Source organism: Epargyreus clarus, unplaced genomic scaffold (assembly GCF_041222505.1).
Source record: "Epargyreus clarus isolate Ecla_fem2 unplaced genomic scaffold, WU_Ecla_fem_2.2 ptg000017l, whole genome shotgun sequence".
Lineage (NCBI taxonomy): Eukaryota > Metazoa > Arthropoda > Insecta > Lepidoptera > Hesperiidae > Epargyreus > Epargyreus clarus.
This window is the reverse complement of record NW_027332225.1, coordinates 8,422,749-8,449,556: the sequence shown is the minus strand read 5'-3', so window position 1 is coordinate 8,449,556 and position 26,808 is coordinate 8,422,749. Positions and strand designations below refer to the sequence as shown.

General features: G+C 36.4%; 1 protein-coding gene across 1 annotated transcript in view; it reads right to left on the bottom strand.

Annotated features, from left to right (window-relative positions):
• Positions 1-26,808, bottom strand: part of LOC140749238 (zwei Ig domain protein zig-8) — a 71,824-nt gene that overhangs the window by 22,911 nt on the left and 22,105 nt on the right. Inside the window, exon 2 of the mRNA XM_073082284.1 lies at positions 3,594-3,778. Coding sequence (XP_072938385.1) covers positions 3,594-3,778 — 185 coding nt within the window. The remainder of the gene's footprint in view (positions 1-3,593; positions 3,779-26,808) is intronic.

Genomic DNA, 26,808 nt, shown 5'->3' with positions numbered 1-26,808 from the left:
CGCACTAAAACCCCCCCGGTGGTCGTCCTCAACGCTTGTTGGAGAACTCCGGGATCTCCGAGGGAACACAACCGGAGTCCTCCAAGCGCAATGCCCCGATCGGGCTCTACCCTGGGGGAGCACTTTTGGCTCCTCCCACACCATCTGGTGTTTACGACGGTATGCGACCACACATACCGTCGTCCTTCCCGGGGTTGCTTGCTGGACGGTCCGAGCTCCCACTCTTGCCACCCGCAACCCCGGAAGCCCCCTTTTAGTCGCCTCTTACGACAGGCAGGGGATACCGTAGCCCTATTCTACTCCCGAGACTACAGGGACACCGCGCCGGGGGGCGCTATCTACGCCTTCGGCGTCTCCTTCTCCGCGCGGGATCAGCGCGCTCCCTGGCCCGTTCGGCGTCCTCTTTTGCGAGCATAACGCGGTCGCAGAACGCGACCACGCTATCCCACGCTTCGCCAGAACGGACCATTGCCGCAACAACAGTCTCCGGGGAGAGGTCCGGCCCTATATTCTGCACCAGGATCTGCCGCTCGGGTTGCCACGCTGGGCAGTCCTCGAGGGTGTGCTGCGCAGAATCCTGGGCATGGCCGCAATGATGGCACTGCGCTGAGGCCTCCCTGCCTATCCTGTGCAGGTACTCACCGAAGCAGCCATGTCCGGTGAGCACCTGTGTCAGCCGGTAGGTGACGCGTTTCTTCCTTTCTAGCCAAGCTCGGAAGCTGGGCAGGATCGCACGGACCACGCGTTGGCGTGCGCCCCGTGGCTCCTGGAGCCTATCACGCCAGCGTCTTAGGGCGTCTTAGGGCATGTATAATACAAGCCTAGGCCATACAAAACACACCGTACGAGGTTATATGTGACGTTAATTAATTTTACTAACAGAGGGTCTCTTTCATATGGGTTTCTGCGAATTTCTCCTAGTTCGGAGTGTTTGGGTGAGAATTTTCATATACTCAGTCCGTGCGGGCTTAAACTTTGGAAACCAACAACAATTAACATTTTGAACGTGTTTCATTATTAAAGCAACAAATAAGGCAAAGAACATTTCTCCTTATTTCAAATTTAAGGTATCTGAATACATTTACAAATTACTTGCATTGTTGCTTACTCTTGAACTGTTGCATTTGTTAGAGATTCCTACATCTAAGTAATAATTTACATGGCTAAATCATTCTGAATACCTACGTAAAAATATTTCCAAATACCTACACATTTAGTATAAAAATATTAATTGTTGACCTTGTTAAAACCCGAGGGTGGGAACGGAACGGGCGGCCATTGCGATTCGAGACGTTGAGCCGTAAACATTTTCTGTACAATTGTATTGTTAAAGTTAATACATATCTACACATAAAAGAAGGCGCATTATTTTACCTGACAACTTCAGTATATTGTAATTGCACACAAATTTTATAATAATATCATATTTCTTATAATATATACTGTGTTCGAAATAAAGAAAAATAGGCTTATCTTTAGGTTTCAGAGCCGATATTCACATACGTTTTATTCTTAGAACCGCGCATTTTTTTCTGGTGAACTAAGTTCAAAGAAAGGAAATCAAGGCCCGAACTGTTATTCCGTATATTGGCTAAAGTTCTTTGTGAGAAAACTCGTTTCTCTGAATTCGGCGGCGGGTATTTTCATTTTTCTTGACACAAACCCCGATTCTCGCAGATTACAGGCAACTCGAGAATGAGGACAGAGGGAAAAGCGAAAAGCTTTAACAGACTTTTTGCTCGAAAAATAGATAAATCTTCTTTGAGCCGACCAAACATAATGAAAATTGAACGCATTGTAAATTTCATGTGGCACATGAAAGATTCAAAACGATTAAGGTCTTTTAATGGAATATCTGTTGACCATGCTAACGGAAAAATAAAATTTCACAGGATTTTCGTCGAAACTGTCGATTTGATTGTCTGTTTGCTCTGCTCTCAGAGAAATGATGGGTTTCCTGGTACTTCCTGTACATTGTTTGCTCTGAGCATCGCGGGAATATATTCTGCATGAAATAGACAATTTTTAGACATTATTCTAAAATTTAGGTTCGTGGTCGAGTTATAGTTGAAATAGAGCAGTAAAATATATAATAAACATGAAAATTGAAAATGCATTTCAGGTAAATTTTAATTTCGATTATCGCTACCAAACAAACGTAGGAGACGTTCATAATAGTCGTGATAAGTGATTTTTTGCTAGATTTCTGAGTCTTTAAACCTAACGAGAAAGTAGTTATGACAAAAAGTACAAATGAATGGCAAGAATCTATTTCGAAATTTTATTTTCCACTAACTAAACCGGGCCACGCTCCGCCGGGGCTCAGTCTGATATTAATTATTAGGGAAGTAAATAAAAGTTTCGTTCTCGTTGCCGTTGAAACTTATATGAAAAAGTGTATAAAACACGTTGTGTAAAACAAGTCAATTTATCGACAAGTTTTTGACTTTTACGAAGAAACATACGGAAGCTATTTTTTGAAATATTAACGTAGATTATTGAGTCTTGCGTATTTCTTTATCACAGTCAAGTTGTAAATTTTACTTAAAATACTAGTAGGTACTGAAAGATTAAAATTTAAATGGTTTTTTTTGTTTGTATTATTCGTGAGCAACATAATTATATCCAATATTCACAGTTATTATTATAATTAATCAATCTTTTGACACTTGACAATATTTTCAATACTAGACATTGTCAAATTTCGATCTTTCATACACTATACAAAATTTCAAATAATCTATACAAAATTTGGATAGATTTGAGCATTTATAACGCGCCTATATCAACGTTTCGACCTATTTGCCTGTGTGGCAAACAGCGAAATCTAAAAGCTACTATAACATGCATCTTTGGCCAATAGCTGCACTCCACATTCTACGCTACGCGACTCCATAAACGGTGCCTAAGGGTATTTGGGTCAAGGATTGACATACAGAGGGGTCTTGTTAAGCATGCGCTAATTTTCAAAATGAGCCATTGAAGCGATACTCTGCCTTTAAATTTGCACTTTTTATTCTACACTTACTACAAATGAACATAATTTGACCCTTAAAATATTGCATCGCTATCACCAAAATATTAATAAAAAAATAAAATATATAAATATGACGATATATTTATATATATTTGCATTTGTATTAAAACACGTTTTCTAAATATGTGAATCGTTTGGAATATCGATTAAAAGAAATGCAAAAACACAGCTTTGAGATCAAAGAACGCAATTACTTTGTAAGCAAGGGTCCCAATGTGATTTCATTTTCGATCTTTTTATATGAATTGCTTATGTGGTTAAATATCTTGATTTACCTGTTAAGTTTGAGTTTTCCAGTACATATTTACCTATGTGGTGTGTATGTTTAATTGTATATAATATAATGAAAGGAACATCTTTAATTTACTTCATACAGGAGAGGGCTTCTGCCTGAAGCCGATGTATTGCCAGTCTTGAGGACTAAGATGTTGCCTCATATGTAGGTGGACCGGTATTCACCCCCTTCCACTGAAGCACAACAAGTGCTTGATGATATAAATAGGTGTGGTGGTACTACTAAATGTGGTAGTTAAAAAAGACCTCAAAACATGCTTACCGATCGATCACCCAGATTCTTCACTCGACAGTGCAAGTAGGCGGGCTGGCCCACTGCTGCGGTGTACTCCCTCTTGGTGGAGTTGTCGAAGGTCGGCTGCACGACGATGTCGGGAGACATCGTGCCGTTGCTGAGGAAGAAGGTGTCTGTGACATCCTCGCTGTTCCCTCCATCCACCGAAGAACCTATCGAAGACAAGGAATTTATTAGCAATCTGTGAATAAGTGCAGAGTTTGAAGAACCAACTGATAAGACTAAGTTATAAGCAAACTAATCAAGAAACGTGGAAACTCGAGTTGAGGAAGGGTCGAGAAATATAAGAAGTTCAGAAAGTTAAGAACAAGAATATTGCTGAAAGTTTATGTAAGTAAAATAAAATAAATACAGGTCTTGGTCCTGACAAGTGACCTGTAAAATAGACCTTTTAGATACTTGTGACTATACGTATAAAAATAAATATATGGTGGGTTAAGAGATTAGGATAGTAAACTATTTAAACACGTATTTTAAAGAATAAGTATTCATGTAGGTTTTTAATTACTTTATGTCAAAATTTTCATGTCTGTTTATTTTTGGTACCTACTATACTAATCTAGCCTTATTTTAATAAGGCAGAAATATAGGGCCCGCTAAAATAATGTTTAGATTCTATTTAGGTGTTCGAGCCTTCGCTTGAACCACATTGAGATTACCCCTTCAATATTCGTCATAATTATCTGCTATCTCGCTCTTTCTATAGGTGTTCTTCAACATTATTAGTATCCTTGTCTCTTTCTCGCATATGACAGGCAGCGCGCGGCGGCCATTTGATTCAGTACGCTTTCAATATTCATGCTATCAACACGTATGTGAAGAATTGTCAAAAGAAAATACCTAACGTAATTCATCCGCTCGACGCTTCATGCTCAGCGATGAATTATTGCCGCTCGGCGCCTACTGGCCCAGCGATGAGTCGAGACATACTTTTAGTATGGTTTCTTTCGACGCATCCAAAAATCAGGCGACAGCATGACATTGTCATGTCGCCTTGATTGGATAATCAAATATGTCAGACGACGTGTCGTTTTAATTGAGACGACGTCGTCTCAACTGACACAACTTATGCCAGTCGCCTCACAAAACTTATGTCATGTGAGAACACGTCGTCTCGCGAGGCGACGCCTTCATTCAGATAATTTCACGTTTTGGCATATTTGAGACGACATGTTCTCTCGCGAAACGACGCCTTGTGATGTCGTCTCAAGTCACAAATAGTTCGACGCGTGGTATATATGAGGTGATATGTTAACCCGCCTTGTAGCCCAATGGGAACGGCCCGGTTGTTGGTACCGGAGATTGTGGGTTCGAATCCCACCGTGGCGGGGGTGGAACGATAAACAGGCCTAGATGCTTCATGCATCTTTTAGAGATACGACATTTTCTCTCATAAAGCAATATGTCGCCCTTGGTCATATAACACGACGATGTGGCATAGGTACATGAGACGACATACTCTCTCATAAGGAGATACCTCGCCGAGAGATATCGGGATGAGAGTCGCCTGCATTGAAGTGATCCGACGTTTTAGGATATATGAAACTCCACGATTTTCATACCTACCAATGCATATAAGATGCCTTCACGACTTGGTTGCTCTCTGTCATATTCAGGGCTTGGTTTCAGAAATTCTTACTAATTACTTTGTATACGCTTACTTCTAAAACATGTCCAAGCGAAATAGTCGTGCTAATTAAGGCTGTTATTACTACCGTAGACGCAAGTTTACAACATTGCTTTCAGAGTTAGCTGCTTTATTATGACGCTTTTGAAAGATTAATTATTTATTGATGGAATGCATCTGCAACTTTTATCATAGCCTATCCTAGCTATAAATCTATAAGAGGTAAAATTTTTAAAATGTCCTCTTGGCTGTCGTTTTCTTCTCGTAATGTGATGAAGGGAATTTATATTCTATCATATCACTTTTAAAAATATGAAGGATCCTTTAAACTAATTAGGGACTTCAAAGACAATTTAGTGGATCCAAGACCATTGCGACAGGGAATACAATAATTGGTCAACAAATAAAATCACGGTCATGCAGGCAAAACAAAAAAAAAAAAAAAAAAATAACATTAAATTGTGATTGCAACAAAAGTTCTGTTTTGTTCTACTGAAGTCTATATGGGTCCATCTTTTGAATCCATTCCAGAGACAATTGTATGATGAGAAAAGGCACGAATTTGGTCCTGGCTAAAGAAACGGAGCTATACTATACTATAATAGCTAATGCTCAGCGGCGACCGTCGAGCCGCACGTTTAATGTTACATCATATGTTACTCGGCAAATTTTTTTGTGTCTCAATTGCTTATGCACCAGAGGCTGTAAATAGAGATCAGTATACTGTGTCATAAATTCGTAACTGTTGTATTAGAACGCTGGGACACAGTAACGGTTGCAGGCTATTTCAGTTTTTTTTAATGCTTAAACCTATTAATTTTTAGTGTATTGTTCCAAAGACTATACACGGTTAAAAAAAAAAAAAAAAAAGAACCTATATTTTGGGAACAATCATGAGTAAATAAATCCAGATGTGGTTATGGTGGTTCAGGTACTCCTTCCACCCACAGTAATTAAAAAGTAACTAGTTTTTCACGATGGTCCCTAGTTTTATGTTAGTTTGTATTATGTTTGCGGATGTCGAGCAAAAGTCCTTGAAAACCGCAAAGAGATTTATAAAATGACTTATTATATATAAGGTTATATAAATGAAAATGAGTAATATAGGCCAATAATATTTTTGTTTCTCATTACAAAAGCCTAAAGCCTCTACCCTACCCTAATAAAAATCAAAGCTCTTGAAGAGATTTCACATTCCAGAGGTCACAGAGAATCGCTCTTAAAAGTTATTTGATCTCAGAGTACTCGACACTCAATTGAGAGTTACAGAGGGGGGGGGGGGGGGCGTAAGCAAAACCTATGGCTCCCTTTAGTTCGCCTTGCCTTGCCTTACCGGCCTTAATGGGAAAATACCCCCTAAGAGCAATTAGAAACACATGAGGTATATAATTATATAATTCACAAACTTTGTAGCTCAAATTTGCTTTTGTTGACATAGTACCGACTTAAGATGACTTTAAGAGTATAGAAGTACTTTATATCTCTCTTCTATGAGAAATTAATTTACACATATATCTATGTATTGTTGCTGAGGAATTTATTTGATTACGTCTTTCAAAATTTAATCCGATTTTGTCACAGTTGTTTTCCTCAGTCCTGGCTATTAGGAAGAAATCTAACGTAGGCTTGTCACAACAAGTGCTTCTACACACCAGCCTTTCGCCTGATCAGTCAGCAATACAAAAACAGTAGGTACTAAATACATTATATGACGGGATGTCTTTCAGGCACATTTTCACATTTCTCTAATGTCGGAGGATCGTCGGTTTCATAGTGTAAAGGTACACCTGACCTGTAGGTAGGCCTACGAAATGTCACTTCTTCCTTTGGGTTCGGCGAGCGCAACATCAGCGCGACGACTTAAGTCGCGCATTAAATTTGGAAGCAATATTTACGACTCGTCTATCTGAACAACTTTCGGGAGTCCCACGAAGATCCTTTAACCCTATAGAATATGTTGTGTTTAACAAAAGATTAGTTAGGAAGACTGTGGTGGCAAATGAATCAGGTATAATCATCCTGAGCAAATGCAACCAGATTAGAATACTTGGGAATTATCTGGGACACGATAGAAAATACCAACAACTTGTCATTCATAATGATAAATGTGAATCGAATAAGGAATAGTATATTATATCTACTGCAAAAGAATCGTCGGAATTGAAGAAAATTAAAATAAATTTTAAGGTAGAGAAATGTTACATCTGTCTGTAAATAGATTACAAAATTTTAGATTTTTTTTCTATTTACAGAACTTCCTATCTACTTTCTACAGAACTTTACAGAAAGATTTAGACAATTATTTTCGCAGGAACTTCATCAGTGCTCTTCTTTACCGGTGTCTAGATGGGGACATAATATAATAATGCTTTAATTGAACAACCCAATGATTTACATCAACAAGCTACATATCAACGAGTACGATATCACTAAAATTATTATGAGTAAATTGAGAAGTTGAGAAGTTAGCTGCTTCTGCGCCACCTATTTCATTTAGTAGCTCGATGTATTCCTGACCTATACAGTGGAATAACACACGGATATGACTATAAAATGACTGAATACACTATTGACTATACGATGAGATCGCCGTTGAGAGGAAAAGTTCTACGAAAGATGCATCTAGAAGAAAGTATCCATGCAATGAAGAAAACCCGAGATAGACTTACATGCATCGGAATCTCGTTATTTGAGTGAGATAATATATTGACGCGTTCAGCAAGAAGTGACGGTCCAGACTGTAGTGTATATTTCCTTTACCATCACCAACGCCTCAGATACATCATTAATAACATAATGTTTGGTATAGTATAGAATATTTGCACACGTCGCTTTTCCGCATTCCGTATTTCCGCTTTTGAAGTATTGTAGGAGAATCAGTTTGGATTACCGAAACTTCAATGTCAAGTAGGCTCTGCACTTGATTCCCAATTGATGGGAAAATATTTTTGTTATACAAATAAAACAGACTGCTCTAAACCACTGGCCTGAGTTTGGGTAGTTTTAGACTGACGGTTTCATGTGGAAGGATTGTTTAAGACCTAAAACTTTTTAATGAGAGTTTATAAGAGGAAGTCGACTCTAAAATTTTTATGCGTTATAGTTTATAACATTTTAAAGTTATTCAAACATTGTAGACATCAAATCGAATGGATCAAGTAGCTCAAGGTCTCAATAGTTCAATACTGTTCCGAAGTTAGTTACCAAAATTTTAACCCGCCATTAATCTATCATTTTGTTAATTGAATCAGCTTGCTAAGTTGGCAAGGTTAAAAAGCTATTTTTGCTTCTTATCTATCAGTAGCTAAAATAATAATCAAGTAGAGAATAGAGGAAAGATTTTATATGCTCTTCTCTTCGTCGTTTATAGATACACGTGCGGTTTATTCTTATTCAAGAAGTCAAGTGTCAAGAAGAAATTTTATTTCCTTATACTTCAGTGTTTATTCAATGAAAGATGTGATGAAATATTATTTTCTACAAAATTCTATTTGAAAACCGATTTGATTTCTTATGGTCTGGATGTTTACCCAAAGGTGGAAAGAAGTAAGGAGAGTTTAAGATTTATAACAGTTTATAAGGAATATTGTAACAAAAAGGCATAAATATTTCTTAACTTAAATAGGAATTATCAGACCTGTATCGCATACCTACCATGATAAGAATATGCGCATGCATAGTTTTTGTGCTTGCTACTTAAAACATAATTGGTTTGGTAATTAAGAAAATAAAACTCATGAGACACTAAAGTAGTCAACTATCTAAAAGACTCTCTGTACACAGTATTTTACGAAATTCATAGTTTGAAGCCTAACATATAGACAGGTTAAAATTAATATTTTTCTTGTATGGAGCAATTAGCACCAAGATTTTAAAATATTTCTCAACAAAATAGAATTGGATTAATTTATTTTCATATTGAATAACATACAAGTAATAGAAATATACCCACATAATATAAATTTTAACGCTACTAAAATTAGAGAGTTTCTTTTCATATGGAGAAATTGACGGATTATTTATAATTATAAATTCGTTTTAACAAGCAATTAATCATACTCGTTTATTCCAACTATTGTGACATAGGATTTCGTTTTCGGCTGAAAGCAAAATCATTGCATAGTTAAAATCCTTAGTCGTTAAAAGTCGTTTGGTTGAACTAATTTTGGGTAACCAGGTTCAATTTTATGTTGTTCTGTGTATTCAATAAGCTTGTTAATTATTTTTATTAAGTATAATAAAATGGCAAGATTATTACAGCTTTCTAGAGATTTCACAGTACGCTTAGGCAGCGCCGGCAGATAGTAAACACGTCTCAATGTGGTTCAAGCGAAGGCTCGAACACCTAAATAGAACCGTTTTACCCCCGAAGGGCATAAAACGGATATTTAGGTTTCAGCCGTAGCTTGAACCACACCTTAAGGGCCTTGCCGGCTTGTGTACTGAATCAAATGGCCGCCGCGCGCTGCCTGTCATATGCGAGAAAGAGACAAGGATACTAATAATGTTGAAGAACACCTATAGAAAGAGCGAGATAGCAGATAATTATGACGAATATTGAAGGGGTAATCTCAATGTGGTTCAAGCTACGGCTGAAACCTAAATATCCGTTTTATGCCCTTCGGGGGTAAAACGGTTCTATTTCATTTTTAACTACGTCGAAAGAATTCGATTAAGTAAAACAAACAAATTAGAACCTACATACTATTTTCTTTATTGTAGTCCTAAAAATAGCTATATTATTTGAACCAACGTCTGTATTTATTTAATCATTTCATAACTTTCGTTAGATTATTATTGTTTGGATGGCACTATCTAAAATAAACATTCGTATAAATTCGTATTGGAAAAGAAATCTAACTTATAAGCACAATGTTTTTTTCATTATTGTTCACTTATAACTTTGAAGTTCGATGGTTTTAGTAAATATAGTGGAATTAATAAGATCCAAGGTAGTCTTTACGACATAAGAAGCATTCCCAAAACTATAATATAAATTAAACGAACAGATTCAAAATTGGATTTGGAAGCCGACTGGTTTCTCATTTGGCATTTGCATTTACTGCCAAAGAAAATAGTGAAATAAAAGTGGGCCAGCCAGATCCAACTGGACCAAAGTCGACAAAGTCGCGTCAGATAATCAAAGACGAAATCAGACGAATACCCGGTCTAAGTTCTAATGCAATTCCGAAAGTTGATCGTGCCGTTGCCCGGGCCCTGTGAGTTTTACTCCACGATAGATTTTATTTACTGTTTTGGCTTTACGAACCAGTTATATGGGTCAAACAGTGATTGCAGGAATCCAAATTCAGATCACGTTCTCGTACGACAAACGGAAAAAGGAGCGGAATTGGAGCTCTCGGCCAATTTGTTGATTTAATTCAATGTTGATACTTGGTTTTCCTGATACATTTAAAGTATTAAATTACCATACAGCTGTTAAAAGCTTTTATGGAAGTATACTTTTACAAATAATCAATTGTTTGCTTTTGTTATGTAAGTTTCGCTATGCGATAACTAGAATGTTAATTCTACTGTTCCTCTAGGAATTTGAAACTCATGAATAATATGCAATAAATAATAAAAAACTACATAGTTAACGTGTTTTTAATAATCAATCTATCCAATGTTTTGCTTACCAAAGATCAAAAATTGACATTTCTAGTTTTGTATAGAAATTGTCAAATTTCCATAATCGACACACAAAACATAGATTAGTGTGATTATTAACATCATACATAGTAATACTTAAGTTTGGCGTAAATACAATATGACAAAAACACAAATAGATTTTAGATATTGTAAACATATAATTACAATTACAAAAATAACTACAAATACAACAATATGTGATATTGTTGTTATCACTATGTTACATATAATTACAATCTTTTCTAGAAATGAGAGTTCATTTTAGATTTGAGTAAATCTATCTTAGAAATTAATTAACACACATGAAAATTAAAGAGAAACATATCAGTAAATAGTTACTTATTTACATTCTGACCGTATATTAAATAAGGGTAATGTTATTTTACCGCGAAACCAAAACAACAACTTCCAGCTAAATACAATAAAACAGATTTATGAACTCAATCTCGACCCGAGATCCTTGCTGTTTAGTTATTTGTCCGTTAAATCAATATTCCAAGTGGTAGAATTATGTGGTTTCTCTTTGTTTTAAGTACTTGTTTTTATTTTGTTGTGAAATTTTAAAAGGTTTTTCTTCAAGGTTTGAGGACTACAACTACACTTAACAATATTTTAAGAGTTGAATAAAGACGTATTACTCTGATAAAATGATTTGTAGGTGGTAGACCCTTTGTGGTTCGACTCCGGCGGCACGACTGCCACATCTATTTCTGCCTCATAACAGCAGTGTTAAGCGTGTTCTGGTTTGAAGGGTGTGGTAAGGGAGACATACTTTTCCGAGACGTTCCAGCTTAGTCCTCAGAGATAGCGGCGCATCTGTGGCCGACCTCAGATGCGAATCCAATCCTATCTTGAGTTGTCTATGGGTGGCAGTAGCCACTTACCATCAGATGGACTGCATGCTCGTCTGCTACTCCTATATTATAAAAAAACAAGGCGTTTCAATTTAGTCCGGGAGACAATGTAACTGTAATTTATTTTAGGTGTTTTCATTCTATTTAGAGTAACGTCACAATAGCCACTGTACCAGATAAAAAGTCAATGTGCGAGGGACATAGCTATGTCCCTCGCACTTTGACCTATCTCTGTTTGAAAGTCCCATCGAAATAAAAAAAAAAAAAAACTTATTATAATTTGGCATTTTGCACATATCTAAATATGTATCAGACAAAAATATATATTTATTAAGTTAAGATTAAAACTACTTTGCAACAATCCGCTACAAATATGTATGATGGTATATATTTTAAACCATGCAGTATGTACCACTCTCCCTCCCTCAAAGGATGCATGCAGATGCAAAAATTAAAAATATACACCTCCATACATACCACCACCAACACGTGTTTCGCTCCAAAACGGAGCATCATCAGGGTAAGTTGACTCTACGACGGTTAATCGTTAAGTGACGCTGTCAACCTAATGCATGCCTTTTATAATGGTATCCAACAATCCAATGGTTGGGCATGTTTACAATAAAAATAAATAAAATATTTATTTTGATTGTAAACATGCCCAACATTACTACTGGGCATGGGTCTCCTTTACAGGTGACAAAATTTGAATTGGTAGAATTCACGAACCTTTGAGAACTTTTTTTAGGACTCAGGCTCAGATTTTGCGAAGTTTTTCCTTCGTCATTTGAACAAGGGATAATGAATTTCTATTACGCATGTAAATTCGAATAATCAGAGAGATTCGAACGTCGCTACTCTTCATTAAGAGACTAAGTTTAAAACACTAAACTTTCACTACTATAATATCATTTTTATTGTAAGTACTTACCTATAAAATAAAATAATTTTATAATACGTTTCTCTCGATAATTGAGTTTAAATGGAATAATTTAAAACCATGCACAAACATGAATAAATTGTCGTATATGTACACAATGCCGCATAAATGCAATTATCGCATCATATTGTATGAAAATAGTAAACAATTCTCATTTGTATTCATTACATTAATCTTTATTTCATGTTACATAGTGTCGGTTTGTAGAACGTTATAATTATGGTCGTGGCAATCCATTAACGCGCTTACCACAAACTTGTGAAGCAATTTTATTCGAGGTCAGAAATAGATCGGTGGATGCCCTGGAAATAAGCGGTATAGCCTTTAACGGCTCATAAAAAAAACCTTTAAAAATCCTGTTGTACTACTATTCATTAGTATTAATAGAATGTATGGTATAATAGTTATGAAAAATTTTAACGCTGGCAAAGCTCCTAGTTTTTGACACATAAAAATCCACTTGTATGTGTTATATGTAAGCAGTTTGTATGAATCGTCAATGGGCATTATGTACACATGTAGAATGAACTTCCTCCTGAGGTATTCCCTCAGGACTAAGACATGGGGCTCTTCAAGAGGGGTGTAAAAAGAGCTCTCCTTCAAAGCCGGCGATGCATTGGCGACTCCTCTGGTGTTGCAAATGTCCATAGGCGACGGTGACTGCTTTCCATCAGGCAGCCCGTCTGTCTTATCGTTAGGTTACATATAAAAAAAAAACATACCTGTAAAGTTGCATTATATAAGCAACGTTTTCCTTTAGAGTAGTAAGACATCTGCGGTAACGACCATAGATTGGTCACCATATCGGTTTGATGCGCAGGGTCCCGAATTCGATCCCCGGGCTGACAAATATCTTAAATGATGAATTTAAATTTATTTTTCTAGGTATGGGTGTTTGTGTATTTGTTTATATGTGTATCCATGGCACCCACTATACAGGGCATCCTAGTGTGGGGCTGCGAGTATAAAAAGCATCTTCTTAAACATTAATAAAACATAACTTAAGATTGGTTTTATCAACACCCACTCGTAGTTCATTTGCGGTCTCGTTTACTCAAGAGCGCTTCTTTGTAACGAAATCACGTTCACATCATGTCGAAGCTTATTGGGGCTCCTTAAGAACTACATCACATCCCTACAGTAAATACGTTTTCATGACCTTTGTCTACGACTTTCTCAAGGAATTATCTTAATAAACAGTGGATTTCTTTTGCCATCGAAATATTGCTTGGGGGTAAACAGATTGCTTTGAAGAGTTTTATTAAATTTTTCCTTTTTCCCGACGGAATACGCACGACTCGAATATTAATATTAACGAAAATAATTGCTTATCTCTTTCATACGTATGTTTCTGAGAATAAATCATATGTGCCAGAGGCAAATGTTTAAATGTTTTACTCCAAAAAGTTCCACGTAAATGAGGAAGTAAAGGACTTTCGACTTTCATGTGGTCGGCTGCCCTTTGGCGTTTTTGTTGCCGACCCAAAGTTTGTGGAAGCGAGATACGAGAGAAAAAGGTAAAAAGTACTTCACGTATATTTACATACGTGAAGTAAACTGTGCACACTTTTCAGAATAAAATAGTATGCTGTATGAAATATCAACTAAATAAACGATTACTTTAAAATACGCGGCGATAGCATAGTGAAACACGGCATCTCGATCGAGAGGCCGGAGATTCTTACTTGATAGATAGAGATATTTGCGTAATATAAATTAATTATCATTTGCCTTAACGATGAAGGAAAACGTAGTTAGAAAATCTACATATCTAACAATTCTTTATAAAATATTCTTCTATAGTCTGATTCATAATTAGGTGTCTAAAATGTAAACAAAGGTGTTGACCTATCAAGAAAATACGTTTCAAACAGTAATTTTTTATTTTTGACAATATTAAATTAATACAACAATAATAAAATAATAATCTGAATAAATTAAGATCAATTCACATTTTCTTATGTTTATATTACCTTAATTTCGTTCCATACAGTAATAATAATAAAAAACAAGGTTTATGGTAGAAAATTAAAATGTGATAATGGTAACACAATCGGAACCCAAAACATTTCTTGTGCCGTCATTTTTAAGTTTCGCAGCTGATGTTATTCATTTTCGTGATTGTAATCGAACTCGAATGTATTATCGTTTTCATAGCGCGTTTGTTAAATTGTGAATAATTGTAAAGTTTTAGTTTTTTGTTGAGTTTGTTAATTTTGACAGTGACATTTGTTTGTTTACATTTCGGACACCTAATTATGAATCAGACTATAGATATGTGAAGTTTATCAACCGGTACTTGGCCAGTGTGGTAGACTATGGCGTAGTTCTCATTGTGTGCCCTATTTAGATAATAACGCTTTAACGCTTTCTACACTCACAGCCCCAGACTAGGATTCCCTGTATCGTGGACGCCATGGACATACACATAGACAATACACAAACACCCAGACCTAGGAACAGAAACCTAAATTCACTATTTGGGTTTCTGTCTGGCCAGGGATTGAAGCCGGGACCCTCTTCGCGTCAGACCAGTATGGTGACCGCTCTGCCACGCGGGTCGTCAAAAGTAGTAAGTACCCCAGCTACTCCTAATGTCGGAGGTGGAATACTCTAAAAAGTTAATCCGCCTTACTATACATCAGAACACAGCATCATATCACTGCTCTTATGACGCAAAAAAAGACCCGGAGGAGGTGCCCCTTGCTAAAATCGACGAGTTCTAATACCTTTAAAGTGATTTATTCTGGTACCGTTTCCATTTCTGTATGTGTACCGTGGAAAATCCTATTGACCTTTAGAGTGTGAACCGTTCATTTCACTGAAGTGCTACTAGGGTATTTTAGATACCTTTAGGATGCTTGAATGGCGAGAAGCAAATATACATAAATATCCGAGTTTTGAAATGCATATAGACGTACAATAAGGTGATAAACAATTCGGTAGGGGAGACGAAGGCTATAGTCGTAATTATTCTTATATTGGTGCAGAGCAAAAATATTTAACATAGTGCATATTGTGTTGTGCTTGTAGGTATTTATGTGATGGGAGCTCGAACCGTCCAGTACGCTGCCCTGGGAAGGACGGCGGTATGTGTGGTCGCATACCGGCGTAATCACCAGATGTTGTGGGAGGAGCGAACGCTCCCCTAGGGCAGAGCCCGATTCGGGCATCGCGCTTGGAGGACTCCGGTTGTGTTCCGTTAAAGATCCCGGAGTTCTCCAACAAGCGCCGAGGACGGCCACCGGGGGGGTTTTAGTGCGGTAAAAATCCCACATAACCCGACGTCGCTCCCACGTCGTCGGGTACCTTTTGAAGGTTTCCCCCTCGAAAAGAAAAAAAAGGAAAAAAAAGGTATTTATGTGAACATTATGCTGAAGTATTGGTACTTTTGAAGTTGGTACTATATCCTCGTGGAAATATGTAGTTTCAGGATATAGTACCTGCATCACTAATACCAATAAGATTTATATTATAGATTATAGATTACAGTCCCCAACGTACTACATAATCTTCCTGTTAGTCAAATGTAAAAAAGGAATGAATTATAATTCGTCGCTTATCATTGCGGTAAGTATGCTATCTATGTACCGTATAGTTCAGTAGCACTACCATGAGTTTACAAAAGTATTACTCGCTAGCGACTGCGTAAAATAAATGTATGAAAAATTGTACAGCGCCTCTGGTGGTTACTCGTAGAACTAAAATCCGTAGTGGCGTAACTCGATAAGTAAAAAACCTATCGAAATCAAATCGCTAGCGAATGTCATTATGATCTATTGCCATACAAATTCGGTCCCATGAGTCATTAATTTGACAGACGTTGTCAAGACATACCGTAACGATAGTAGTTATGTTATTCACTAGCAAAATGACAATAGTTTTCTATTTACTATTTCTATAGTGGCGTTTCTATGCCAACTCATGGTAGTGCTACAGAAATACATAAAATAAACAAAACATTGCTTCCCGTTCGATTATTTACTATCTTTTGTTTAGGACAAAAGACTTCTATACATCGCGTCTCTCCAAACTCTATTGTTTTATGAACAACCATCATGCCTGAATAAACTCGTAGAACTGATATAATATCTACGAGTATTTGCTTGGATATTTTTGAAGTTATATTTCTTTTGGGATGTTTTGGAAAAATATGAAAGTGATTAAATACAAACCGACAAATAAAAATCGACACCATAAAATTTACTAGTATATATAGTAAGTTTTAACTATGTACATGATTTTTTTTATTAAAAGGATGGTAGGGATCGGTTTTGATTGCAATTAATAGTACCATTTTAATCGCAATAATGATCGCAAAAATGTAATTAAAATGTTTTCTTTTAAATTACATAACTCGTGCGTTAAAAATATTTATTATTATGAGTATATTGTTGTTCCACTGCTGGACACAAGTAAAATAAATTAATTATCACTTATAATAATTATACTTATATTTATATATTTTTTTAGATCCCAACTATGGTATCCCGCTTCTTCAAAAATCACTTTTCTTAAATACCACACTATACGATAACGCAAACTAATGTATAATGTTAAGTAGCATATATGCTAAAAAAATGTGTGTGAAAAACTCCCTAATTTATTTTTCACTATAGCAGTAGTATAAGTAACTTTTTTTTTCTTTTCGAGGGGGAAACCTTCAAAAGGTACCCGACGACGTGGGAGCGACGTCGGGTTATGTGGGATTTTTACCGCACTAAAACCCCCCCGGTGGCCGTCCTCGGCGCTTGTTGGAGAACTCCGGGATCTCCAACGGAACACGACCGGAGTCCTCCAAGCGCGATGCCCGAATCGGGCTCTGCCCTAGGGGAGCGTTCGCTCCTCCCACAACATCTGGTGATTACGACGGTATGCGACCACACATACCGCCGTCCTTCCCGGGGTAGCATACTGGACGGTTTGAGCTCCCACTCTTGCCACCCACAACCCCGGAAGCCCTCTTTTAGTCGCCTCTTACGACAGGCAGGGGATACCGTAGCCCTATTCTAGTCCCGGAACTACAGGGACAAGTAGTATAAGTACCTAATGTCATTGATTGATATTTTTAATTAACACAGCTTAGTGAATGACAAACGTATTAATAAAGCGTTTAAACCTTTAGCCAAATAAAAAACCTTAACTCATTATTCTAATAAAAAGCCCAGCTTGTGTACAAAGGCTAATATAGAGCTTAGGGGAAAGGTGGTAATTTTGCAGACGCTAATCTTGCAATCTGGCACACACGACGCTTTGATAAAAGAAACTGACTTGTTAGCTCCACGCAAAGGCACAGTTTTATAAAGCTTACAGTTCATAATGGAATAAGTAATGTTATGACATTTGTTCCACTGAAATAAAATAAAATAATTTATCGTGCAATTAATGAAAATAACAACACAATTCTCAATTTATAACGTCTAAATGGTGTAAAGTCGTAACTGTATCGGTACAGTAATATTTATTAACCGACTTTTTTATAATATTGAGTAGCAGACGAGCATGCAGTCCACCTGATGGTAACTTACTACTGCCGCCAATGGACATCTGTAGTCGACTCCAGATAGGATTCGATATTCGTACTGGAGGTCGGTCACAGATGCGCCGCTACTCCTGAGGACTAAGCTGGAACGCCTCGGAAAAGTATGTTTGTCTTACCGCAACCTTCAAACCAGAACACAGCAGCGCTTAAGCGCAGAAATAGGTGTGGCTGTGGTGCCGCCGGTGTCGAATCACAAAGGGTTCTACCACCTTTAAAACAAACTTTTTCGTGCCAAGCTTCTTATGTCAACTATCTTGTGCCAACCAATGGGAAAAGAACAGCATAGATAAAGATAACTCTCCAACGAGAGATTGATAAAGGAAATAAATATACAGAATAATCAATTATTGAGCTTTCCGTGTACTTTTCAACTTTTCCATTAATTAGGCTCTACGAAAACCATAACAAGTCGTGTACCTAATTTCCATTCTGAAACGAACGATACGAACTTTGACCTGTATTCTTTCTGTACAAAAAAAATACGATAGACGTACTAACATTGTTGTTGAAAAATAGAAAGTTAAGAAGTTTTATTTTTCTTTATGGCAGGTAATATCCTATAGTTGGATACAGGTATTTGTTAACACTATCATTTGAGGTCACGAAATACTTACTAATACTGTATAATAGCCGTAATAATTGTGTGGAATATTTTTAGGGTCGGTACATATCTGACGGAAAATGCGCCGAGCGTATCATCGGTCGCGTCTATTCGGTTAAATTAGACCTGCCTCATTACGCGTCTTGTCTTGCCTGTACACAAACTATCTCTTGCTAGTAAAAAATGTCAAAATACACGTGGCGCGTGGCCGACCGACTGATAATGCGTTGACGGAAACGGAATAGACGTCGTATGCTCGACGCACTAACGCATCACCGGTTAGGTGTGAAAGGTTGAATGTTTTATTATATAATTGTCTGTTCTGGTGTAACGTGACCGATAATACGTGACGCATTTTCGGACGGAAAATATGTACCGACCCTAAAACCTTTAACAAAGCAACCTGTTTTACACCCTCCATCTCTTCGTCAACCTGCAGAGTGGACATGGGTCTCATATCAGAATTAAATTTGTTTATAGGCCACCATAGTCCAGCGCGCGGGCTAAGTGCGGTGGACTATGGCCTATGTGAACTATGGCCGAACCTCGGATCATCTATGGAGTGCCAAATCTCCGGATAAAATAACAGACGGACAAAGAAACTGACAAATAAAATTAAAAGGACTCCGTTTTTGTTATTTATTTAAGTAAGTAAACAATTAAATTTTACTTCCTTAAAAAGTCATCTTAAAATTCTTGAAATATCAAAACTACCTTTTACAAAAGCACAAAATTAACCAAATTGAATTTTGTGCGCAATTTTAAGACGTTTCAATGTTGATTTGAATTACAAATTTTGAGGCGTCTTGCTTTGCGCTAAACCTTATAAAATACAGGAAAACAATCTCTTAAAATATATTCCTTTTCTTTGTTCCAAATACAATCTAATGCAAATAGCAATTATAAAGAGTAAAGTAATATATATATATTTTTATAATATAGGAGTAACAGACGAGCATGCAGTCACCTGATGGTAAGTGGTTGCCGCCCATGGACATCTGTAATCAACCCCAGATAGGATTAGATATTCCCACCTGAGGTCGGCCACAGATGCGCCGCTACCCCTGAGGACTAAGCTGGAACGCCTCGGAAAACTATGTCTTCCTTACCACACCCTTCAAACCAGAACACAGCGCTTGACACTATAACCTAATAACATGAAACTTATTTGCATTATCAGCTACCCAAATACTAATATTTCTCAAAGAAAGTTCTGTGTCCGGCTAATTTTACGCTGTCCCTTTATTACTGGAGCATAAAAGTATACGCTCCCATTGTTTGATAGTTATAATAGCGTTGATATGGGTCCGTTGATAGGCTGGCCCCTGGGGGCTCGAACTCACTTCACGCTGTTGACGTGTACCGTACATCATTTTGACGCACTATTTCTTTTATGTTGAAAATTGTACGATACTCTGTATGATGCTTATTAAATAAATGAAAAATTGTAGCCCTCGTGTACCGATTTTATATTAATGACTATCAAGTGAAACATGATGAAGTGCGTCATGTTGTGAGTAGGACATCATTCATTATGTTTCACCGTAAATATTTGCTGCAACCATTTATTATGTTCCACCGCTGGGCATGAGATCCCTCCCACCCCCCTACTACTATTATTATATTACCCCTATTACTATTATGGTAATAATAACCGTGATCGACGGCTTAGGCCCGGAAGCGGGAAATTTAACCACTACAGTCACCCATACGATTCCCTGCGCTGTTTAATTTTCTACATTGAAAGAAGCGGTGGGCTACTATGAACGCTTCAATAAATCTAGTAAATAGGATCATTACGAGGAAAGGTGAAGTAAACCTCGGCTAAATGTAAAAGAAACATTACGTATGACAAGCTACACCTCTCGAGGGTCTAAAGGTTCTCAAAGGGGTGAAGCCTTAGAATCTAAACCTGGCTCACAATGTGTATCTTGGAATACACTTTTTCACTTTGAGAGCAAAACTTAGTTCAAAATTAATGTAATGTGGAATCTTCATTCATTCGAAACTATTTTTTTTTTAAGTTTGTTACTCACGACAAATTTTTAAATTTTAATTTTTTTTACTCTGAAAAAATACGTATAGTTATATACTTACTTATTCTAATTTTAATATACAAGGCTTTTTTCTCTAAAATCTTTGTTATCTAACAATGTAACATAACACCTAAAAACAGTGTTATATCTATGCTACTTGTATTGATAAAAGATACCCAGTTCAGATTTCAGAAGCTTTCAGATCAGGGGTAAATGAAAACGCTTCAATTTTACTCCACTTCAAGGGTTCGTGGAGGTATCGTATATCACGCTGACGGCTGCCAATAACACTCATTTTTTCTTTCATAGAACACATTACGTAGCGTTGATGTGAATCAATTTATAATGTAACAAAAGATCAGAATATAACTGAAGTTTTTCCAGTGACCCAAATGGTAGTTGCACTGATGAAATATATCGTGAATACATTTCTGTGAATGGATGTTTGATTGTTTTTTATTGCTTTTTGATGAGACGCCGGGTGCTTCTATTTGAGTAAACTTATTTATAGATGATTTTTATTTAATGATTGAATTCTCTTTGTTCTAGAGTTTACATGAAGTGATTACGAGTACCTTTGATGTCTAAGGTAATTTTATCTAATTTAAAGTGACAGTATAAGGTGACCACAAATACATTACATTTCTTAACTTTGATTATGACGACCCGCGTGGCGAAGCGGTTGCCATACCGGTCTGACGCGCAGAGGGTCCCGGGTTCGATCCCCGGCCAGACAGATATGTAAATGATGAATTAAGATTTATGTTTCTGGGTCTGGGTGTTTGTGTATTTGTCTATGTGTGTGTCCATGGTACCCACGACATAGGGAATCCTAGGGTGCGGCTAAGAATAAAAAAAGCGTTTTTAGGATAATACGTCTCAATACAAGTAATTATACTTTTTTTTATAATATAGGAGGTGGTTTATAATATAGGTATAATATAGCTGCAGACGAGCATGCAGTCCACCTGATGGTAAGTGGCTACTGCCGCCCATGGACATCTGTAATCAACCCCAGATAGGATTAGATATTCCTGCCTGAGGTCGGCCACAGATGCGCCGCTACCCCTGAGGACTAAGCTGGAACTCCTCGGAAAAGTCTGTCTCCCTTACCACACCCTTCAAAACTGAACACAGCAGCGCCTAACACTGCTATTATTGGTTAGAAATAGGTGTGGCGGTGGTGCCACCGGAGATGAACCACAAAGGGTTCTACCACCTTCAACTTCTACTTAATTGAACCCTGCAAAACTGAATACAACTACTTAAAAATTGCTTAAGGGAATAAATAAATGGGCCGGAGGGACCGCCATAATTGTACCATTAATAGTTAGAACACCTTTAATTATACAACCAAATTATATTACTTGTAGAGCTATAATCATACAAATTCGTGCTTAAAGTAAATAACATGGTAAATTTTCTCAAATAGTAATTGCTACAGTGCCTTTATAATACAAAATGATATTTATTGTTATAATTATAATTCGTTTCGTTTAAATACGCGATAACTTTAAAATATAGTCAGCTTTAACCATATATTGTGTATTAACTCATCAGCAACCCATTAGTGTCCCACTGCTGGGCACGGATCTCCTCTCATAATGAGAAGGATTAGGCCATAGTCCACCGCGCTGGCCAAGTGCGTATTAGTAGAATTCACATACCTTTGAGATGTTTTTTATAAATCTCTCAGGTATGCAGGTTTCCTCACGATGTTTTCCTTCACCGTTTAGCAAGTGATCATTAATTTCTAATAAGCACATAACTTCGAAAAATCAGACGTGCGTGCCTGGGATTTGAACCTCGGACCCCTCGATCGAGAGGCCGAGTTTCTTAACCACTAGGCTATCACTGCTTTAGTATTAATGTAGTGTATAGTGTATTAACTATAAATGCATTATTTACTTTAGTTAAAAAGGAATAACTTAATTAAATATATACTTAAATGCAATATAATATAATATACACATTATAAATATTGAATTCATAGATCACTTACTTTTAAAAGAAGAGATGCGAATACGCGTCATACATCATTTCGACAGCTGTCAATAACATTTGCCATTTCCTACATATTGGTAAGTGACGAGAGATCGCAATTTATTTCACAACAAAGGAACAATGTGTGATAAAGTTTTGTATAGTAAATGTTTTCCATACCTGCATCATTATAGACAATTACATAGATTAGTAAAGATACTTCGCCGCCTTGAAATTGAATGAAGCCACAAACGGGTTATTTTAATAAGTTCTTTTTTTGAATCCTTGACAAATAAAAATATTTTTAGAGAAAATTTACGAATAAATAACTAATTTACGTAATTTACGGAATAAATAAATAATTATTTCAAATATTTTAGGGACATTTTAGCACGGAGACGCGGCAAAACTTTTTTACGCAACTATTTCAATTCTCAAAACTGGGTACATTTTATTGTTAGGAGTGAGTAATCTTTACTAATCTATGGACAATTATTACGACATTACAGTAGTATATCATAGCATCTACTTATGTATATACTTAATAGTAAATTGTGAAAATTTACTATTACGTTTCAACATTTTGTTCCAAAAATACCAGTTTCGTGTATAATTTTCTTATTTTTAGTATATGTTGTTATAGCGGTTATAATTATACACAACCTGTAATTTTGAGTGTCTATCTATTACGGTTCAACAGATAGAGCCTTGTGACATAATAGTAAACGGACAGACAGCGGAGGCTTAGTAATATGGATCTGTTTTTAGTCTTTTGGTATAGTTCGCGTAAAACTGCTTGTCCGCTCTGAATATAAACATGAATCGCGTCGCCATAGCAAATAGTATGACTACACCTGCACGCAACAACTTCAGAGTGGACTAGCAGTTTGGCGCGGTCTATACTGAACCCCACAAAAAATAAACAGTGAAAAATAAAGTTAGCAAAACTTAATCCAATGGGTTTTTCTGAAATCTGTATTTTTAGGAGTTTCTTATAAGATAGTTAAGCTCCAAGAAATGATTTATTGTAGTCTAAAAGGGTAAGTGCTAAAAAATTACCTACATAATTTCACACCAAAAATCGGTTAAAAATATTTTATATCTGGTAAAGATAAAACAGGTCATACCAGCTGTTTTATTATCACTAACTACTAACATTAACTTCCTTGACAATAGTGCCCGATGTCATAACCTCGACTCCACAAAAGAAGAGGGTTTCTTTAAGACAAAAGTCTAAGCACATCATTATTTTCAACAGAATGATGTCATTGTCGTTATGTAAATTCTGGGTTATTTTAGCAAAAATACAGAAGGTTTATGGTAAATATTGAAATACATGTAAAATATTTTTTCGTCTTGTAGTTTTGTATTTACTCCTACGTTTGTTTTTATAATATAAGAGTAGCAGACGAGCATGCAGTCCACCTGATGGTAAGTGGCTACTGCCGCCCATGGACATCTGTAATCAACCCCAGATAGGATTAGATATTCCTACCTGAGGTCGGCCACAGATGCGCCGCTACCCCTGAGGACTAAGCTGGAACGCCTCGGAAAAGTCTACGTATATAAATTTTGATGAAAGAGAAACAGTGGTAGTTTATCTTCCCTTTCTTGGAGTCCAAAGTTTGAACCTCAGGCACTATTAATTTTTGATATGACATATGTGTGCATTAGAAATTATTTTTTATTTGCTTAAATGTAAAGTTCAAGTATTTAAATGGTAAAGGATAATGCGAATTTTTCAAAAACCAATGTGCATCTGAGTAATGTGAGCAATAAACCTTTCTTATTCTAAGTGGACATGATGACAGTGATCTGTAGAGGTTGAGAATGATGAAAAAATCAAAGCAGTTCATTTGATATTTAATCTAAAAATGTAATAACTTCCAGTTCTTTTTTTCAGAATACTCTATCACAGTATTCAAGATATTATGTATGTACATAATTTATGGTTATAATATTAATAAATTTCCTGTAATGAGTAAACATAAAACATACGTATCTATATAAAATATTTCTTCTAAAAACGCTGCCGCCGCTTCATTCATTCCATATCTATTATTCGCTTCAGTGAATTACAATCTAATAAAAGAGACCAAAATAAAAATATTTTTTGCTTCGAGTAATAGCTGTAATAAACCCAACTTGTAAAATTTTACTATACATTGACTAGACATGACTAGACCAATAAAACTTATTTTTTATGTACTCGTATAAAATAAAAAAATACTTTTAATATCAAATTCACACAAGCACCTAAAAATGTTAATTATTAATTACTTAACTTTATTTTAGTAGTCACATAGGAAGCATTTTAGTTTTCAAAGCTGTGGTTGCAGGTTGAATCGAAACGAGAACTTTGATTTCGAAATCATATTGTGTACAGAGTGTAACTTGAGTAGTAGATAGCCGGTGGAAACTCCCCCTTGTTTCCAAGAAGAGTTCAACACAAAAATGTTTATAATAAATAATATAATAAGTATAGTAACATAGAGATATGTCTTAGTTAAAGTAAACTTTCACACCAAAAATATTCAAACGTAAAGCCAAAAAACCCTTACATATAATCCCTAAAATCAAAATATTAGCGAGTTCAAAGACAACGGGAGGTATGATATTATGAAAATCACGTCGATATAATTAAATTGGCGATGAAGATGACGATGAGAACTCAAAGTTTTATTAAATCCTCGTTCGTTAGGCATGAGTCGGCAAAGAATTTCTGAATAGCAATTAACGGAATGAGATCCTTTTTTGAAGTAAAACCTCATATAATTACTTTCTCGTGCAGAAAACGCTTGAGATCTACGCTACGTTCGAGCAATCGCAATCTACTGAAAGCTATTTTATGTAAGTCTGATTCTAAGTTATTTGATATTTCCGTGATTATATTTAGTTTGGCTGTCTATAGCTATTCTATATACCTCGTTGAGTAGGAGTATCCTGTATTGTTGTATTCTGCGGAGCCCGACGGGGCAACGCGCTAAGAGGACTCCGGTAGCGTTCCTCTGGAGATCCCGGAGTCCTTTACCACCACCCACCACCCTGGGGGTTTAGTGCGGTAAGAATCCCACATAACTGTGTCGCTCCCACGGCACACGGTACCTTTCGAAGGTTTCCCCCTCGAAAACAAAAAAAAGGAGTATCTTACTTAAGCTAGGCCTGACGCAGACTTCATTGTCCATTGTGGCTTAGTTGACTAGCCTATTTGTGTAAAATTTTCGAACTGTCTTAATTTGATTTGATTTGACTGACATGTCAGAGACAAGATTGGACGATTATTGCGCGAATAAGTAACTCGACCGTTTAATGTGGTTGTGTGCTTGTGGTTAGCATCTGGGTCCAAATTGTGCTTGTAACTTCACTTTACTTATAATTACAACACTAAACTATTGCTAATTCATTTAAAATAAGTGTGACGTTTTACAAGTAAGTGTAATACATGTCAATGTTTTATCTATTTCTCTAAACCGAGCTAGAATAAATAATTTCGCGACAGTTGCTTAAGGTAAGCTATCATTGGCAGGATTGGCATCTAATGCTAGTGTAATTGACATAGCTAATGCCCGCGGCCTGAAAGCAATCAAGCTGGGAGTTCCATGAATCACACAATTACGGTACGGGAATATAATAATGTATGCAGAATAGATATGTGATGGAATCGTCATAATTATGTATATCGGTTGAAATCTGCTCATGTATGGAAATTATATTAGAATTACGTAATGAGATATACTTAACATAGGTCTTATTTTAAAAAGGTTTTTATTAACTTGCTATTACTTACATTGTATATGTCAATTCTAGCAGCATTTTTTTAACAAATGTCGCCTAATCTGTTCATTTGCAATTTTAAGATTTTGACGTTACTTTAACTTCAATGCAATATCTATATCATACAAAGTAAATACAAAAAGTCAACCATTATTTATGGTGCACAACTTAAA